The following is a 16,599-nucleotide window of genomic DNA, read 5'->3' on the forward strand; positions in this document are numbered from 1 at the left end:
TTCATCTTATTAGAGAAAAAAAAATTTCCGCAATTAAAAAGTGCATAGTCTTGTGGAACAGAGGGAGTAATACTATATCCGTCCATGATTTAAAGATACACTCTTCCAGTCCTAAAAAGTTTGTCACTTATTTTCTTTTCCATTCGTCCTACAGAAGTTTGTCACATTTTACTCTTATCATTTTGGTAGTAGACTCTACATTCCACTAACTCATACTAACTAATAATACTTTAAGCGAGACGTTTCTATTTTGGCACAAGAATTTAAGTAATGGTGTTTAGTAAATTAAATTATTAATAGTAAAGTAAGAAAGATGATAAAGTAAGAAAGTGGAAGAGAGAATAGAGTAATACTCTCTCCGTCCATGAAAAATAAGGCATTTTGTTAATGACACGGAGTTTAATGTATAATTGGTAAAATAAGAGAGAATGGAGTAAGTAGTGTTAGTGGAATGTGGGTCTATAGGGTTTAGGGTTTAGAGTCACATTTTGTCATTTCGGTCCGTCCAAAAATAAGAGTCACATTTCACTTTTACCATAAATGATAAGTAGGTCTTACATTCTACTAACTCACTTCACTCACATTTTATTATAAAACCAATATAAAAAGTGGGACTCATATTTCACTAACTTTTCAATCCACTTTTCTTTACATTTCTTAAAACTCGTGCCCACACTAAATGTGATTTCTATTGTGGGACGGATGGAGTAAATGATAAAGTAAGAAAGAGAAAGAGAGATAAAGTAGGTGAGAGGAGTGAGTTAATTATTACCAAAAAAGAAAACGTCTAACTTAGGTTGGGACGTACCAAAAAGAAATACGTTCACTTAGAGTATTGTATATAAAAAGTAGACTAACGTTCCACTAACTTTTTCAACTCGTACATTTTCTTAAAACCAATGTTTGTTTAAAACATGACAAATATTGCGGGATGGAGAGAGTAAATTGTTACGGGTTTAAAAATGTGAAGGAAAGTAGGCTGAAAAAGTTGTGAAATATGGATCTCATAAGCTGAAAAAGTTGTGAAATATGGATCTCACTTTTATATTTTTATGTTTTCACATCTTATTACTTCTAGCTCCCTATTTTTTTTCCAAAATAGGTCATTAATTTAAAATAGAAAATTTTCAATTTTAAGGATAGAACCAAAATGAAAATATTTTTTCTATTTAGAGGAGGGAGATAGTAATTATTTTGACCTTTCAAATCGTAATATATTAAATAAGTCAATTAAATTTCTCTCAAACTCTTCTTTTATTAATGGAGGTATGTATGTATGTATGTATGTATGCTCACCGCCGAGTATACATATAAGTAATGATGTCAATCGGACCAATTGAATCACATTCAGGGCAACCCTCTCCAGTCGTTCAAGTCAATCTTAATCATATTCAGGTTTTGAGCTAGCACATTGGACCCACTAGACTCTAAAACTTTTATACTCAAATTTTCAAACTATAGGAGTGTTTTCTGCTGATAATTTTATTTTTTTTTAATAAATAAATACACATACAAATTAATGTTATCAACTTGAAACAAATTCTCCCTCGTCTCATTACATACAAATAAATACACATACAAATTATTGGAATGTTTTCTGTTGATAATTTTTTTTAAAATAAATAAATACACATACAAATTAATTTTTCACACTATTGGAGTGTTTTCTGATGATAATTATATTTTTTTTAATAAATAAATACACATACAAATTAATGTTATCAACTTGAAATAAATTCTCCCTCCGTCTCATTACATGTGACACATTATCTTTTGGGTACATGTTATCTCTTACTTTATCATCTCTCTAATAGTCTCTGGTCTTGTCGAAAAATGCACCAATGATCCCTAAAAAAATTTTATAGTCTTTTTGGTTCATTTTTTGTACCTGACGGTCTTTTATATCCTCTACATTTGAAAAATCCCCTAAATACCATAAAGGGCATTTCTGGTCTTTGGAAAATCATTGTTTTAGTACCTCTTCAGTCTTGCAATTTTTTTGGACATATATAAAAGCATTTTTTCGAACAGAAAATTTTTACATTTTTAGTTAACTTATATTTTTACAACATAAAACATTTTCTTTTGCATTATAACTCAGTTAATTTTTTTTCAATAATTACTTGAATAACGTATAATTGAGCTTTATAATAAAAAAGAAGTTAGTTTAGTTTACTTTAATATTTTTATTGAAAATGTTAATTGCAAATGTTTGATTTAATTTACTATAAATATAATTTCACTTAAATTTTAATTATTATACTTAAAAAATATTTTTTTACTATACTATATTTTAATTAACGTAATTAAAAAATTTATTTTTCACGTAAGTATAGTAACTGAAAGTCCAGTTTTATCGAAGTGTGTACTTTAAATATTGGTCAAACTTCTCAGATCCAGAGAATCCGCTAGATCACAGGGTCTAGGAACTCAGGGAATCTTTGAAATCCTCGGTCGTTGGGCACACAATCTTTTTTCTGTTTCAAAACCCTCAACCCACGATACTAAAAACTAGTATAAGGAAGTAGGGATCGAATCCCACAGAGATAGAAGCGTAAGGAGGCATTTAAGAGACTTTGGGAAAAGGATTTTGGCTGCTGCCACACAATTTTGGGTTGAGAACTTAACTATTAGACTCGGAAGATGCAAATGATCTATTCTAACAGCTAGACCTAGGAAAAGGAAAACAAAACGAAGGCATGCATGACGGAAATAGAAATGTAAACAGATCAACACTTCGGCAACGAAATTTACTAGACCTAGTGAAAAACTTTCCTAAAATGCCTAGGCAGATGAAGAACAGATCGTGGGGACCATTTCCTAAAACAACAAAGGTACGAATGAAAAGCTGCAAATAACTAACTATGAATTTAACTAACAACTAGCTCATCTTCGCCAACGATTCATATCACAAACGCAGAAAAACAAAGTAAACACCAAATCGGAACAGGGCATGTCGAATTGCACGATCGAATTACGATAGACTAAGAAAATAGAACAGATCTACTACCACTAGACGAGGTAAATGAGGAAATTAGAACTAAACTTCAAAGCCCATGCAAAATTTAACAGATCTAATCATCGGACGCTTCATCCACTCCGGATCCAAGCCATCCACAACAAACCACAACACTTCCCATCTCCGATCCAACCAAATTCAACCGATCAACTACAATTCCAGCACAATTCAACTCAAGCAAAACAGATCAAATGTGAAAAGCATCCAAAGTAAAGCAACAATCAATGTAAACATAAAACGAAAACGTAACATAAACTTCTATAGCTAAACGATTACGAATTCAACAAGGATTCAGCAAAATAAACGCCGAGCTCGGACAGCGAAACTCGGGGAAATTCAGAGCAGAAATTAAACTAAAAGCAGTAGATTGTTTCTTCGCCTCGCGTGGAGACGGTGGTACACAACAGACTAACTCAAAACACGAACTCCAACCCCATGAATTCGGTAACCTCTAAGTGTGTGTAGAAGTGTGAAAAGTGAGCTAAGAGCAGGATGAGAGACATATCAGGTGTGTTGCGTGCTCTTGTTTATAGGAGTGGAGTTGATCTTCTAGAATCTTCTCTTGAATTTTCCTTTTTGCCCTCCATCTAGAAATCTCCTCCGTCTGGTAACTTTTTTTCTTCTTCTGCTCACTTCCCGCCAGATTCCTTCACTAAAATTATACTACTCCCTCCGTCCCGCTTAAGATGATACGTGTTCTTTTTTAGAAACTTTCTCTCTCCAATTAATATACTCAACTACTTTTTTCTCACTCCTATTAAAATATTCATCTTTCTCTCTCTCTCTATATATATATTTTAATATTTACCCCCACATTTTCTCTCTTCAATTAAACACTTTAACCAATAACTCATAAAATCTCGTGCCGGCCAAGAAATGTGTCTTCTTAGCCAAGGCGAATGGAGTAGTATTTGAGGTCCAAAAAGCCCCCAAACATTAAAAATTCACATTTTTGGTGCATGGGTTATTTTAGTCTTATCATACCAAAAATGCAAGTATAAATTTTTTTTAAGGATCATTTATGCATTTTTCGACAAGATCATGGACTATTAGGGTAGTTCACTCTAAATGAAAAAAGAATAAAATAGAAGTAAAAAGAAATTAGAGAAAAAGTAGGAGAGATGATAAAGTAAGAGATATATAAAGTGTTGTTTTTTGTAATAAAATAAAATGTGTCACTTATAAATTTATAACGGACCAAAAACGAACACGCAGTCACTTATAGTGAAACGGGGGGAGTATGTAACTCATAAAGTGTTAAGAATACAATTTTTTTAAATAAATATGGAATATTATTACTACTACTCCATCTTTTTTTTTTTATAACAAAAACTTTTTAAACGACACAAACTTGAATATAGAATTGGTAAAGTAAAAGAGGCATAGAAAAAATGTAAAAGCATTATTAGTGGAGAATGCGTCCCATCTCATTAGATGGGAAAAAAAATTCCCGAAAATAAAAAATTTATATTTTTAAAGGACGAACCGAAATGGAAATAATTTTTATTTTCAAATGACAAAGATAGTATTTTTAAATTTTTATATGTGGAGTATTTATTTTTATAATAAATACTCCTATAAAAGTAAAATAAAAATAAAATAATGAATCATATTTTTTAAATAATAAAATAAAATATATTTTCACATATATTTGAAAAGATATAATCGACTAACCTTTAAAATTTTAAATATAATAGATATTTGGGTCAGTTGTCCTGTGGAATACCCGTGGTACTTACCAAAAAATCCTAGGGCTGACAATTTTTTACACGACATGAATCCATACGAAATTATTGGGTTGAGATAAAGTCTTATTGTGTCCGTGTCTTTATCGGGTTGACCCATTAGAACCCGATAATTTTGGGTTGGATGCGGGACGGATATGGATAACCCATTAAGAAATAATATTACTCCCTCCGTCCCACAAAAAATGTCACACTTGTGGGACGGCACGGGATTTTAGGAGGTTTTATTTTGTGTGTTAAATGGAGAGAGAAAATATTGTTTTTATATTCATGTGGAGAGAGAACTTTTTTCGAAAATGGAAATGTGACATCTTTTGTGAGACAAACTAAAAAGGAAAGTGTGACATCTTTTGTGGGACGAAGGGAGTATTATTTAAAAAAATTATATTATTTTAATTTTATAATTTCTTGTCAATTAGGTTTAAATAGTATAAAATGAAATTTAATAGTGTAAATAAGGTTGAAAATTAAGGTTTAATCGTGTAATATCAGGTTCGGGTCGTTATCGTGTCGTGTCAATCCATATTATATCGTGCCAATAACAGGTTCGTGTCGGGTGCGGGTCGTGTTCGGATTTGAAGGTAGCAGGTCGGGTTCGTGTTCGGATTTACAGTTTTCTTAATAGATCGGATTCGAGTTAGGCCTTATTGGGTTGAGTCATTATCAGATTGATCCAATAACGATCCAATCCGCACGATTTGTCAGCCCTAAAAAAAATAGAAAATTAAATAACAACAATGAACTCATTTCGAGCCAACCTATCAAATTATAAGATACTGTAATTTAGAGGCATTTGAATTATAAATATTTTGAAAGTATAAACTTTTAACCTTGATCCTACCAAATTGTCGGGCCAGAGATTAACCCCCTATATTAAAGATTTTCATTTTTCATTTTTCATTTTTCATTTTTCATTTTTCATTTTTCATTTTTGTTATTAAAGTCGTTGGGGTAGACCGGGACCCACGTGCAAATCACGCTAACCAAGCTAAGTATTTCAAATTTTATTTCCAAATAAATTATAAAATGCGTCGATAGAAGGATCTAGAAACCCTAGAATACTCACTATATAACTTCCCGCTTGCTCGCTTTCTCCCCCCAATTCTTTCACAACGATTCTTCCACTACAACCCTAGCTCTCTTCGTGTTCATCTCGCATCCCTTCTTTTCTCGCAGAGAGTTGCAGCGATGTCGGAGACCGAGACGTTTGCCTTCCAGGCTGAGATCAATCAGCTCCTCAGTCTGATAATCAACACCTTCTACAGCAACAAGGAGATCTTTCTTCGTGAGCTCATCAGTAACTCCTCAGATGTAAGTCGCCGCTTCTCTCATTCGTATGCTTTTCGGTTTTACAGATCTCGACATATAAGCATGATTTTGTTTTGATGTTTTGATGTTTTATTGTTAATCTGTAGACATTTTTACCTGATAACTTTTTGATCCGCTGCTCTTGAATTTATTTGAACCGTCGCTGTATGTAGAACAATTTTATAGGCTAGAGCGTGATTTGAGGCATGTTGAATTGATATGTAATTATGCTCTGGTGTAGTGTTTTCTATGCGTCGCTTTTGAATGTGTTTGAACCTTGTCTATTTGTAAGACAATTTTGTAGGCCAGAGCGTGATTTTGGCAATTGAATTGGTATTTAATTATACTCCAGTGTAGATTATAGCATAAATTATGTCCTCCTGATAATTGGTAAATATCGGTGAAGTAGCATTAGGTGATTAGTTCTAGATCCTACTGTGTTCACTACCGTTTCCTCATTTTTTAATTTGTGTTTAAGGCATGCATTAGTACCCTATTATATGTTTACTTTGGTACGGTTTAACATCTTAATTGTAATGTTTTATGCAATGGAGATTTATATGGTGTTCTGCAATTTGTCATGTTGATTCTAAGTATTCGAATTATGAATTGTAGCAGTACTTGATTTGATTGCTTAACTATGGGGGTTGATATACAGGCTCTGGATAAGATCCGATTTGAGAGTTTGACTGATAAAAGCAAGCTCGATGGCCAGCCAGAGTTTTTCATCCACATCATTCCTGACAAGACCAATAACTCACTGACAATTATTGACAGTGGTATTGGTATGACCAAGGCTGGTGAGTGTTTTTGTAATTTTGCTTGTTGGTTTATTCTGAATTTGTTATTTTCCAATGTGGATTACTTACTATGGATTTGGTTTTGATCAGATTTGGTGAACAATCTTGGTACAATTGCAAGATCTGGAACCAAGGAGTTCATGGAAGCCCTTGCTGCTGGTGCTGATGTGAGCATGATTGGGCAATTCGGTGTTGGTTTCTACTCGGCTTACTTGGTTGCTGAGAAGGTTATTGTCACGACGAAGCACAATGATGATGAACAGTATGTCTGGGAGTCCCAAGCCGGAGGCTCTTTTACCGTCACTAGAGATACATCTGGTGAGCCCCTAGGCAGGGGTACTAAGATGACTCTCTATTTGAAAGAGGACCAGCTTGAGTATCTGGAAGAGCGAAGGTTGAAGGACCTGATCAAGAAACATTCTGAGTTCATCAGCTACCCAATCTCTCTTTGGGTTGAGAAGACTACCGAGAAGGAAATTTCTGATGATGAGGACGAGGAAGAGAAGAAGGACGAGGAAGGAGATGTTGAGGAAGTTGATGAGGATAAGGAGAAAGCCGAGAAGAAAAAGAAGAAGATCAAGGAGGTTTCTCACGAGTGGGACTTGGTGAACAAACAGAAACCTATCTGGATGAGGAAGCCTGAGGAAATTACTAAGGAGGAGTACTCTGCTTTCTACAAGAGCCTTACAAACGACTGGGAAGAGCACTTGGCTGTGAAGCACTTCTCTGTTGAGGGGCAGCTTGAATTCAAGGCTGTCCTCTTTGTTCCTAAGAGGGCACCTTTTGACCTCTTTGACAACAAGAAGAAGCCCAACAACATCAAGCTCTATGTCCGTAGAGTTTTCATCATGGACAACTGTGAGGACTTGATCCCTGAGTATCTGTCCTTTGTCAAGGGTATTGTGGACTCTGAGGATTTGCCTCTCAACATCTCTCGTGAGATGTTACAGCAGAACAAGATCCTCAAGGTTATCCGCAAGAATCTGGTGAAGAAGTGCATTGAGCTCTTCTTTGAGATTGCTGAGAACAAGGAGGACTACAACAAGTTCTACGAGGCCTTCTCAAAGAACTTGAAGCTTGGTATCCACGAGGATTCTCAGAACAAGGGAAAGATTGCTGAGTTGCTGAGGTACCACTCGACCAAGAGTGGTGATGAGATGACCAGCCTGAAGGACTATGTTACCAGGATGAAGGAGGGACAGAGTGATATCTTCTACATCACTGGTGAGAGCAAAAAGGCTGTTGAGAACTCCCCCTTCCTTGAAAGGCTGAAGAAGAAGGGCTACGAAGTCTTGTACATGGTGGATGCCATCGATGAGTATGCTGTTGGCCAGTTGAAGGAGTTTGAGGGTAAGAAGCTGGTTTCTGCTACCAAGGAAGGCCTGAAGCTTGACGAGAGCGAAGATGAGAAGGCAAAGAAGGAAGAGCTGGTGAAGAAGTTTGAGGGTCTGTGCAAGGTGATCAAGGATGTTCTTGGAGACAAGGTTGAGAAGGTTATTGTCTCTGACCGCGTTGTCGACTCCCCCTGCTGTCTGGTCACTGGAGAATACGGATGGACTGCCAACATGGAGAGGATCATGAAGGCACAAGCTTTGAGGGACTCGAGCATGGCTGGATACATGTCTAGCAAGAAGACGATGGAGATCAACCCTGAGAACCCCATCATGGAGGAGCTGAGAAAGAGGGCTGATGCTGACAAGAATGACAAGTCTGTCAAGGACTTGGTTATGCTTCTCTTTGAGACTGCCCTGCTCACCTCTGGCTTCAGCCTTGATGAGCCCAACACATTCGGCAACAGGATCCACAGGATGCTGAAGCTTGGATTGAGCATTGATGATGATGCTACTGAAGCTGATGTTGATATGCCATCTTTGGAGGAAGCTGATGCTGAAGCTGATGGCAGCAAGATGGAGGAGGTCGACTAAACCTTGCAACCTGGTCGTATGTTTTGAAGCTATCGTTTTACTTTTCTGGTATAATGGATTTAAAGATTTGGTGTTTTTTCCCGTATCTTTTTTAGAACTGCTTTTGTTTACCCGGTACCTTTTTTTTGATGCGGCTAATAGACTGAATTGATCTATCGTCTAGTAATTAGTGTTTTTGAGCTTCTGGGTGACATTCGTGTTTTTAATTAATTTCATGCGTATAATTTTTTGCTTTGCTTTCTCTGAGATTGAATTGCCAAAATACTGAAATGCAGCCAAGTTGCGAAATCTTCATGTGATTGAAACTCTTTAAAAAGAGATTTCAAAATTCGGGGTAAATATCTGCATTATTCAGTTTTTGAGATTATACTTGTATGCCTTAATTGTATATTTTGAGGCTTGCAAATTAAATTCCAAAAACTAAAATGCGTGCGAATTTAATCTCTCTCATATATTGATACCCCTATCAATCTACTAACACTATCGTTACTAGTAATAGCAGAAAGCAAGTTTTTATACCAGGCAATTTCTTAAAAGAAACATTCCTGAAGCTATTATTAGCCAACAAGGTAGGGCTATAAGACAATTTGATGACAAACAACCAACAAGGTAGGGCTATAAGAGTTCTGGCTTATTATTCATAACTTGATTGGTTTAATTCAAAGCACGAGAAATGCTAAATCTAACTTTGATTGCTTTACTATGGACAGTAATTCATTCATTCAACCAACTAAAATTTTTATCAGATATACGTCCAACCAGTTATGGTTCTTATCAATATCGAAAACATAAAAACATCACAATTCAATCTGCAACGTCTTCCAGAAAATAAACACCAAGCCCAGCAAGGTTGGTGGTTACTTCCAACTTCATGGATCAGGTATCCTCAACTCTTGAATGGAAAACAAAGCTTGGGAATGTGGTGGTGATGTCCCTGTTCAATAACAAAACCAAGCAAAGTGATTTCAATCAGAAAATGAGGATAACCAACTTTGTAGGTGTAATCAACACAACTTACAACTTCAAAAACAAATTTATGCAAATTTGGTGCACATTTCTAATATGAACATATTTTTTTTTTGAAGCAGCGTAATTGATTGTTTGTTTTAAGTATTTTCTGCATTAAGATCTCAGCATCAAAGCAGAGTGGAAAAGAAGAGCAAAAAATGATAGCCTTGCTTGAAATATTGGTTTTGCTTCTTTTAATATTGGTCTTAAAGTAGGCTGGTAAAACCACATACAAAGCATCATTGAAGTAAGGGCATCATACTTGAGATATTGAAGCGTCATATTTTTCAAAAGAGACGGATGCCGCAAGACTAAACTTCTCCACTCTTCTTTATCGATCTTACCATCATGCTTTGTATCAGCTTCCTCAAATGTCTGGCAAAGGAAATGAGAAACTCTGTGAATAATGATTGTACTTGCTTTCCTATGTAGCACATGACATTGGTTAAGTAGCCATAAGTACTATATTTGACATATCTGCAATTGTTATTTTCTGACAATAATAATCTTAAACTATTAATTTGTTACAACATGATAACTCAGAGATTATCAGTTTTTAATGAAGACAATTATTCTTGTACTGACAATGCCATAAGTAATTTCAGTCATGGACTTCTTAATACACAACCAAATAATAGAATGAAGATAAGAATAAAAATAAAAATATAAGAAGATCTATATTACAAGACACGATTCACATTACCTTGTCAATGATGCTCTCAATAACTTCGTCTGACAGGTTCATACCAGATTCAGCAAGAGTAGCAACCACCATTTGTTTTACCTGCAAATTGGTATAGCTCAATATCAACCATACTAGCTAGACATTCGACATTTAAAGAAAATGGTAGTATTAGTATAAAAAAGGAGACAGTCTTACTAGTCACAACAATGTATAACATGAAAGCAATCAACGCAGTGAAGTGGGTGCAGCACTGTTTAATATGGGAATCAAGTAGGACAAAGTTGATTTCCCAGAAACAGAATACAAATCAGATTGTTAGTATTACCTCTTGTCTTTCAATAAAACCTTGCTGTTTGAGATCATACAATCTAAAAGAAACTGCAGGGAGAGCAGATGGAGTTGTTATAATGCTACAGAAAGCAAGAAAGGTTCTTGAAATATAATCGTACAATTTTTTTCATACATTCAATCTTTTCATCAATAGGAGCATTAGGATGGAATACAGATAGCGCACGGGCGAACTCCTCAAAGTCAAGAATCCCATTATGTTTTGTATCAAACAAGTCAAAAACCTGCTTACAAAGTTAATCAAAATGACAAGAAATTAGAAATTTTAGATTTTGGAAGAAAAGGGATAAACAGGCTACCGTAAGGCATAATACTAGAAAACTTGCTATAATGTATATAGGTTTGTAGTTGGAGTACCCGATCTGCAAACAAACTCTCCTTTTTGTTTGTCTTGAATAATGCTAGTTGAAATTCTTCCTGCAAATAATATTGAAAGAATTATGGATGGTGATCTACAAAAGGATACATCATACTTTATGTGAAAAGAACAAATACAGGTCATCTTTGGACTTGTAAATTGAACCTTGTTGATCAGCCCGTCATCAATCACAGCACTGCTGATCTTCTTGTAAAGCTCGTAAAGTGCTTCAATTTCACTTACACTAACTGCATAAAGGATAAATCATGGCGCTAAGATAGTTTTTCATCCTCAAGACATAAAAGATTATAGCAATTATCTTGGAATTAATACGACAATCTATTAGATTCAAGGAAAGGTCATTATTATCATTTCCTACTTTTGAAGACTTCATTTGCACAAACAAAGTGCATGATAAGTTACAATACAAACAAAGTGCATGATAAGTTACAATACAATGCAGTCATAATTATGAACAATTTACAAGACAAGTAAAAAGACACAAAAGCTTTCTAACTGTGGGTATAGATATAATTTCCACAAACAAAGTAGCATGATAAGTTATAAGTTATGAATCAAATTGACATTTAAAAGTTGAAGTTAGATTGTCATGCTATTAGTATGCACAGCTTTTAGTGATTCTTATTCTCTGGTTCAACTTTAGCTTTCGGGGTAGGGATTAGGGTCATACACACTGTCTCACGCGCAAGAATTTCAGGATCCTCGAGGCCCCTCGTTTGCCTATCGATTTCACAACACTGAAGCACGGAAGCACATAAACCTTCTAAGCACTTCAACATGGTATAACATGTACATTATTACGCTCCATACCTGCCCAAAAAAAATGGTAAAAGAAACAAATTAAGCAATAGGTTGAATTAAGAAAACAGAGTACATCTGTAAGAGGAAAGAAAGAGGAACCTTCGGATCATTCTCCACTTAAGGTACTTGGACAAAAACAAACTACTGGAATCTTATACTTGAAACTCGTATAACTGCCTGCCTGTGTCATTAGTTCATAACACCAGCACACAAACTATGAGAATGAAACTTCACAAACGACACTCCATGTGAGTTCAAGATCACAGACGGCAATTCAAAGGGAGAACACAAATGAAAATGAGCACAAAAACTAAAACCAGTGCTAAAAGATCTCCCAAATCATAAAATCCTGATATGCATTTCAAAAATCAGATGGAAAACTCCAGCATTATGGATTTATTTTCTAACAAGCCTCTGAGCTCTTAAACTCATTTGCAAATTGAGCAATAAATCAGCAATAAATATAATGAATCAAGACTGATCTACAAATTACAATCTTCCGATAGCTGATGCACCTCAACCAACAATTTAAAGCTCTATAATTGAAATTAAAGCCTTATCTTTTTCCACCAACCATAGAAACTCAAAGAAACAGATGTTGGAGTCAAAGCGCAACCAATCCGACACCAGATCCATTTAATTTTATTTCCGAATTAAGTGAAGCTATATAAAATCTCAGATATCGCTAACCGATCTAATAACAAGCAAAGAATAAAGCTGTGCAAATGGATAACAGAGAGAGGAGAGGAGGGAGCGTACCCTCGTTGAGAAGAAAGGCGGAGCTGAATTTGGTGCGAAAATGAAAACAAAAAAAAAAGATTTTGATGATTCGCAAACAGCAAATTTGGATGAGAATAATAAGAATAAGGAGGTTGACGGGCGAGGTGGGGTGGGGTGTCGTTTCACATAGTTTTGTCGATTATTGTATAATTCAATGATCCAAATTTACGAGTGGAGTGTAGGCCTTCAAAATCGCGAGTCACCTTGTTGTGTTACGTATTCAAGCTCGCTCGGTTCACAACTGCCTTAATGGCTTAATCACTGGACCGCCACGGTTGGGATCATCACTTTCATGATAGCCGGTTACACTTGCACACATTCTAAATTAATGGGTTTAAGTTAATATCATTTTATTTTAATTGTGTGATACTCAAGTTTGGGTTTTTATTGTGTTCTTCTCGTATTGTGTTAACTCATTATATTATGTTATTAACGAATTCGTGTCGGATGTGAGGCATGTTTGGGTTTTAAGGTAAAGTCGGGTTCGTGTGCGGGTTTACAATTTTTTTAACAGATCGGGTCAGAGTTAGGTTTTATTGGGCTAGTTCGTTATCAGGTTGATTCGGTAACGACTCAACTAACGTGATTTGCCACCCCAAATTCCAAATACGCAACCACTATATTCAATTTTTAAAATAACATCGTTTTTAATGGAGTAAAGGTCAATATTGGTCTTAAACATATATGACCAAAATATGAATTTGGTCCAAAATGTTCACTTTTTTTAAAATAGGTCCATAACTAATGAAATTCTTGTCAGAGTGATCCTTTTTTTACGGTTCCGTCAAAAAACTAACGGTCATGCCAATGTGCAATTAGCGTTGACCGTTAGTTTTGACGGAACTGTAAAAAAGGACTATTTCAGTGAAATTTTTATTTGTTTTGGACTTGTTTTTCAAAAAAATAAAGGTTTTGGGCCAGATTCATATTTTGGTCATATGTTTAGGACCAAAATTAATTTTTTCTCATTTAACGAGAGAAAAAGGAAAAGATGCTAATTATGAAGTCTTATTAATAGTGTTTATAATTTTCTTTAAAAAAGTTAAGTAATTTATAATGTCATTTTTAATTTTTTTAATAAAATTTTATTAATGAATTTTTTTTATTAAATTGAAAAATAGAAATAGTGACACTAATGAATAGTTAAGGTTGAGTGCGATCTCTTAGTTAGGAGATTGAATAAGAATGGTTAAAAGTGATGTTGAGCCTTTGAATAGTTATGAGATGGCTCTCGTCTCTTTGCAGAGACCACTGTTGTGGATAGGGGTGGGTCGATACGATATATCGTATCGAAAATATCGATATGAAAGAATTTCATATCGTTATCGTATCGAAAGTTTCGATATATCGTACCGAAATTCGATATATCGTTAAATATCGATATATATCGAAAATTTTGATATATATCGATATATATCGAAAATAAAATACGATATATATCGAAAATTTCGATAGATCGATATTTTCGATATAAAACGATATATCGCGATATATGGAAATTCATATCGTTATCGTATCGAAAACTTACGATACGATATCGTATCGTATCGAAAATTACGATATATCAAAAATTTGATAATTTTTCGATATTTTTCAATACAATACGAGCGATATATCATCTTTTCGGTATTTTTCCCCAGCCCTAGTTGTGGATGCTATAATGCATTCCTTAACTTAGGAATGAACGCACATCACTTTTATTCATTTTTTATTCAATTTATTGTCGAGTCCCACTATTTCAACAGAACAATTTAAAATACAATCAACATAAAAACATTTAATTAATAAAAACTCATTAAAAAAAAATCCAAAAATAACATGGGTTGGCACGTCGTTATGCTAGATCGAGCGGTGTTCTCTGTGAAGGAATGGACGTAATTCCATCAGAACGCTTGCAACGGTGATGCTCTAATATTTGAGGCAGATATTCGAGAATCAAAATGTTAGTTCTACGAGCTTGACAATTTTAGATCCTTGAAGAGAATTAAGAATTTGGCATATGATTTTGTCCATTATTTAGATGCAGTGATAACTTTATTAGTGTGTTTAGGTCTGTTTTAACTATTGCCTGTATCAAATTACTAGTACTATATATTTTCATAGAATCAAAAATTAATTGTAATTATAATATTAAAACTAATATGAAGATGATTTTGTGGTGGAGTATTGTTTTTTCATATCTATTCCAAATCAAATAGGTCTCCAGACCCGTAGGTGAAAAAATAAGCGGTCGAATTTGAACAACCGCGCCACCTTCCAAAATGGAGCTTCATCTTAGCCGTCGATGACCCAATCATCAACGGACAAAACAAGACCATCCAAAATCGCGCGGATCTCCATCCACATCCGTAGATAACTCCCCGAATCCAACGGCAACCCCCAAAATAAATCACTCTATAAATACTCGTCGTCACATTTCACTCTCATCACTCACACACGCTCTCTGCACAAAATATCTTCTTCGATTCGCATCGCAGTTCACAATCTAGGGTTTGAAAATGTCGGGAAGAGGAAAGGGGGGCAAGGGTTTGGGGAAAGGCGGAGCCAAGCGCCACAGGAAGGTGCTCCGCGACAACATCCAGGGCATCACGAAGCCGGCGATTCGCCGCCTCGCTCGCCGTGGCGGCGTCAAGCGGATCAGCGGCCTCATCTACGAGGAGACCCGCGGCGTGCTCAAGATATTTCTGGAGAATGTCATCCGTGACGCCGTGACCTACACGGAGCACGCCCGCCGGAAGACGGTGACGGCGATGGACGTCGTCTATGCGCTGAAGAGGCAGGGCCGCACGCTCTACGGTTTCGGAGGCTGAGGGTTTCGTATTTGGCTGCGCCCTTTGTATATGCGTCAAATGTGTTTTCAATTTCTCGTTGCTAGTTTTACTGTGATTTCGAATTTGAATTGGATGTAGAAATGTAGTAGTGCTGAGAGGTCCAAGGATTTTTGGTTCAATTCAATCTACTAGTTTTTGGGGTTTTGAAGGACATTGACAACTATATCTAGCCTATTGTATTGTTTTTGTTTGGTTAAATTCAATTTAAATTTGCAAACTTCTATTTTGGAGGTTAAATTTGAAATGCTTGATGAAATCAAGGAGACTAATCGAATAACCGCATTTGACAACATTTTATGGAACAATTTGTTGTTTTTCTTGAATTTAGGAATTTGGATACTACATTTCAATATTTTTTTTATACTGATTTACTCTTGAAGATATTTGTTTAATGAAACTTCTCGGATATAAATTGATTTGTAGACATTCTAATTTCTTAATTATTCCAATGAAGTTATTTTAACGTCTGTTTTTCTAAAATTCTCCGCACGTGTTTTTGATGCTATAATATTTGCCAAATAACAGTGGTGGGATACTAATAAAATCTAGCAAGTTTTTGTATTTTTTGAACAATCTATATAGGATTTGAATTCGTTTTAGTTAATTGCATTCTAGCTGACGAATTAATTAGGATTGCATTAAATTTAAGTTTTAAGTTCAGGCAGAATTGAAGTTACACCATTTCTAGCCAAATAGTGCGGGACAGATCTCCAAAATGGGCCTTTGAGTAATGAAAATGGGCATAATATATAATACAATGTGAAATCAATATTTTGATGAAAGTGTGCATGTCTTTATACTACTCCCTCTGTTTCTGAAAGTTTGTCTCATTTTTCTATTTTCGTCTATTCCATAAAATTTATCTCATTTCACTTTTTATCATTTTTAGTATTGGACTCCATATTCCTCTAACTCATTCCTACTCACATTTTATTTTAAAATTAATATATAAAAATAAGACCCACATTCC

At 35.1% G+C, this 16,599-nt stretch overlaps 3 protein-coding genes across 4 annotated transcripts; 2 read left to right on the forward strand and 1 right to left on the reverse strand.

The window, feature by feature from the left end:
• Positions 1–5,856: 5,856 nt before the first annotated feature.
• On the forward strand, positions 5,857–8,988 carry LOC125213220 (heat shock cognate protein 80-like). The gene is made up of 3 exons (XM_048113635.1): positions 5,857–6,075; positions 6,731–6,872; positions 6,963–8,988. The coding sequence occupies exons 1-3, from the start codon at positions 5,953–5,955 to the stop codon at positions 8,795–8,797; spliced, it is 2,100 nt and encodes a 699-aa protein (XP_047969592.1). The 5' UTR covers positions 5,857–5,952; the 3' UTR covers positions 8,798–8,988.
• Positions 8,989–9,471: 483 nt separating this feature from the next.
• LOC125213221 (calcineurin B-like protein 3) lies at positions 9,472–12,921 on the reverse strand. 2 transcript variants are annotated; one of them, XM_048113636.1, is made up of 10 exons: positions 12,778–12,921; positions 12,118–12,199; positions 11,888–12,027; positions 11,362–11,444; positions 11,196–11,255; positions 10,954–11,062; positions 10,816–10,868; positions 10,509–10,589; positions 10,068–10,180; positions 9,472–9,731 (listed from the first exon to the last, which is right to left on the reverse strand). In XM_048113636.1, exons 3-10 carry the CDS (start codon positions 11,994–11,996, stop codon positions 9,674–9,676), a joined length of 666 nt encoding a protein of 221 aa, XP_047969593.1. In that variant the 5' UTR covers positions 11,997–12,027; positions 12,118–12,199; positions 12,778–12,921; the 3' UTR covers positions 9,472–9,673. The 2 variants fall into 2 exon arrangements, with proteins under 2 accessions (XP_047969593.1, XP_047969594.1); XM_048113637.1 differs by having other exon boundaries at positions 12,118–12,195; positions 12,778–12,915.
• A 2,304-nt stretch (positions 12,922–15,225) lies between these two features.
• LOC125214802 (histone H4) lies at positions 15,226–15,780 on the forward strand. Its single transcript, XM_048115961.1, has one exon. It carries the CDS (start codon positions 15,297–15,299, stop codon positions 15,606–15,608), a length of 312 nt encoding a protein of 103 aa, XP_047971918.1. The 5' UTR covers positions 15,226–15,296; the 3' UTR covers positions 15,609–15,780.
• Positions 15,781–16,599: the final 819 nt, after the last annotated feature.

This window comes from Salvia hispanica, chromosome 3 (assembly GCF_023119035.1).
Source record: "Salvia hispanica cultivar TCC Black 2014 chromosome 3, UniMelb_Shisp_WGS_1.0, whole genome shotgun sequence".
In the NCBI taxonomy this organism is placed as follows: Eukaryota; Viridiplantae; Streptophyta; class Magnoliopsida; order Lamiales; family Lamiaceae; genus Salvia; species Salvia hispanica.

Coding starts and splice junctions, on each gene's coding strand:
- LOC125213220 (XM_048113635.1), top strand. CDS start 5,953: ATGTCGGAGACCGAGACGTTTGCCTTCCAGGCTGAGATCAATCAGCTC. Junction 6,076..6,730: donor TCATCAGTAACTCCTCAGAT/GTAAGTCGCCGC, acceptor GTTGATATACAG/GCTCTGGATAAGATCCGATT. Junction 6,873..6,962: donor TATTGGTATGACCAAGGCTG/GTGAGTGTTTTT, acceptor GGTTTTGATCAG/ATTTGGTGAACAATCTTGGT.
- LOC125214802 (XM_048115961.1), top strand. CDS start 15,297: ATGTCGGGAAGAGGAAAGGGGGGCAAGGGTTTGGGGAAAGGCGGAGCC.
- LOC125213221 (XM_048113636.1), bottom strand. CDS start 11,996: ATGTTGAAGTGCTTAGAAGGTTTATGTGCTTCCGTGCTTCAGTGTTGT. Junction 11,445..11,887: donor TCTTGCGCGTGAGACAGTGT/GTATGACCCTAA, acceptor TCCTTTATGCAG/TTAGTGTAAGTGAAATTGAA. Junction 10,869..10,953: donor TATTGATGAAAAGATTGAAT/GTATGAAAAAAA, acceptor CTCTCCCTGCAG/TTTCTTTTAGATTGTATGAT.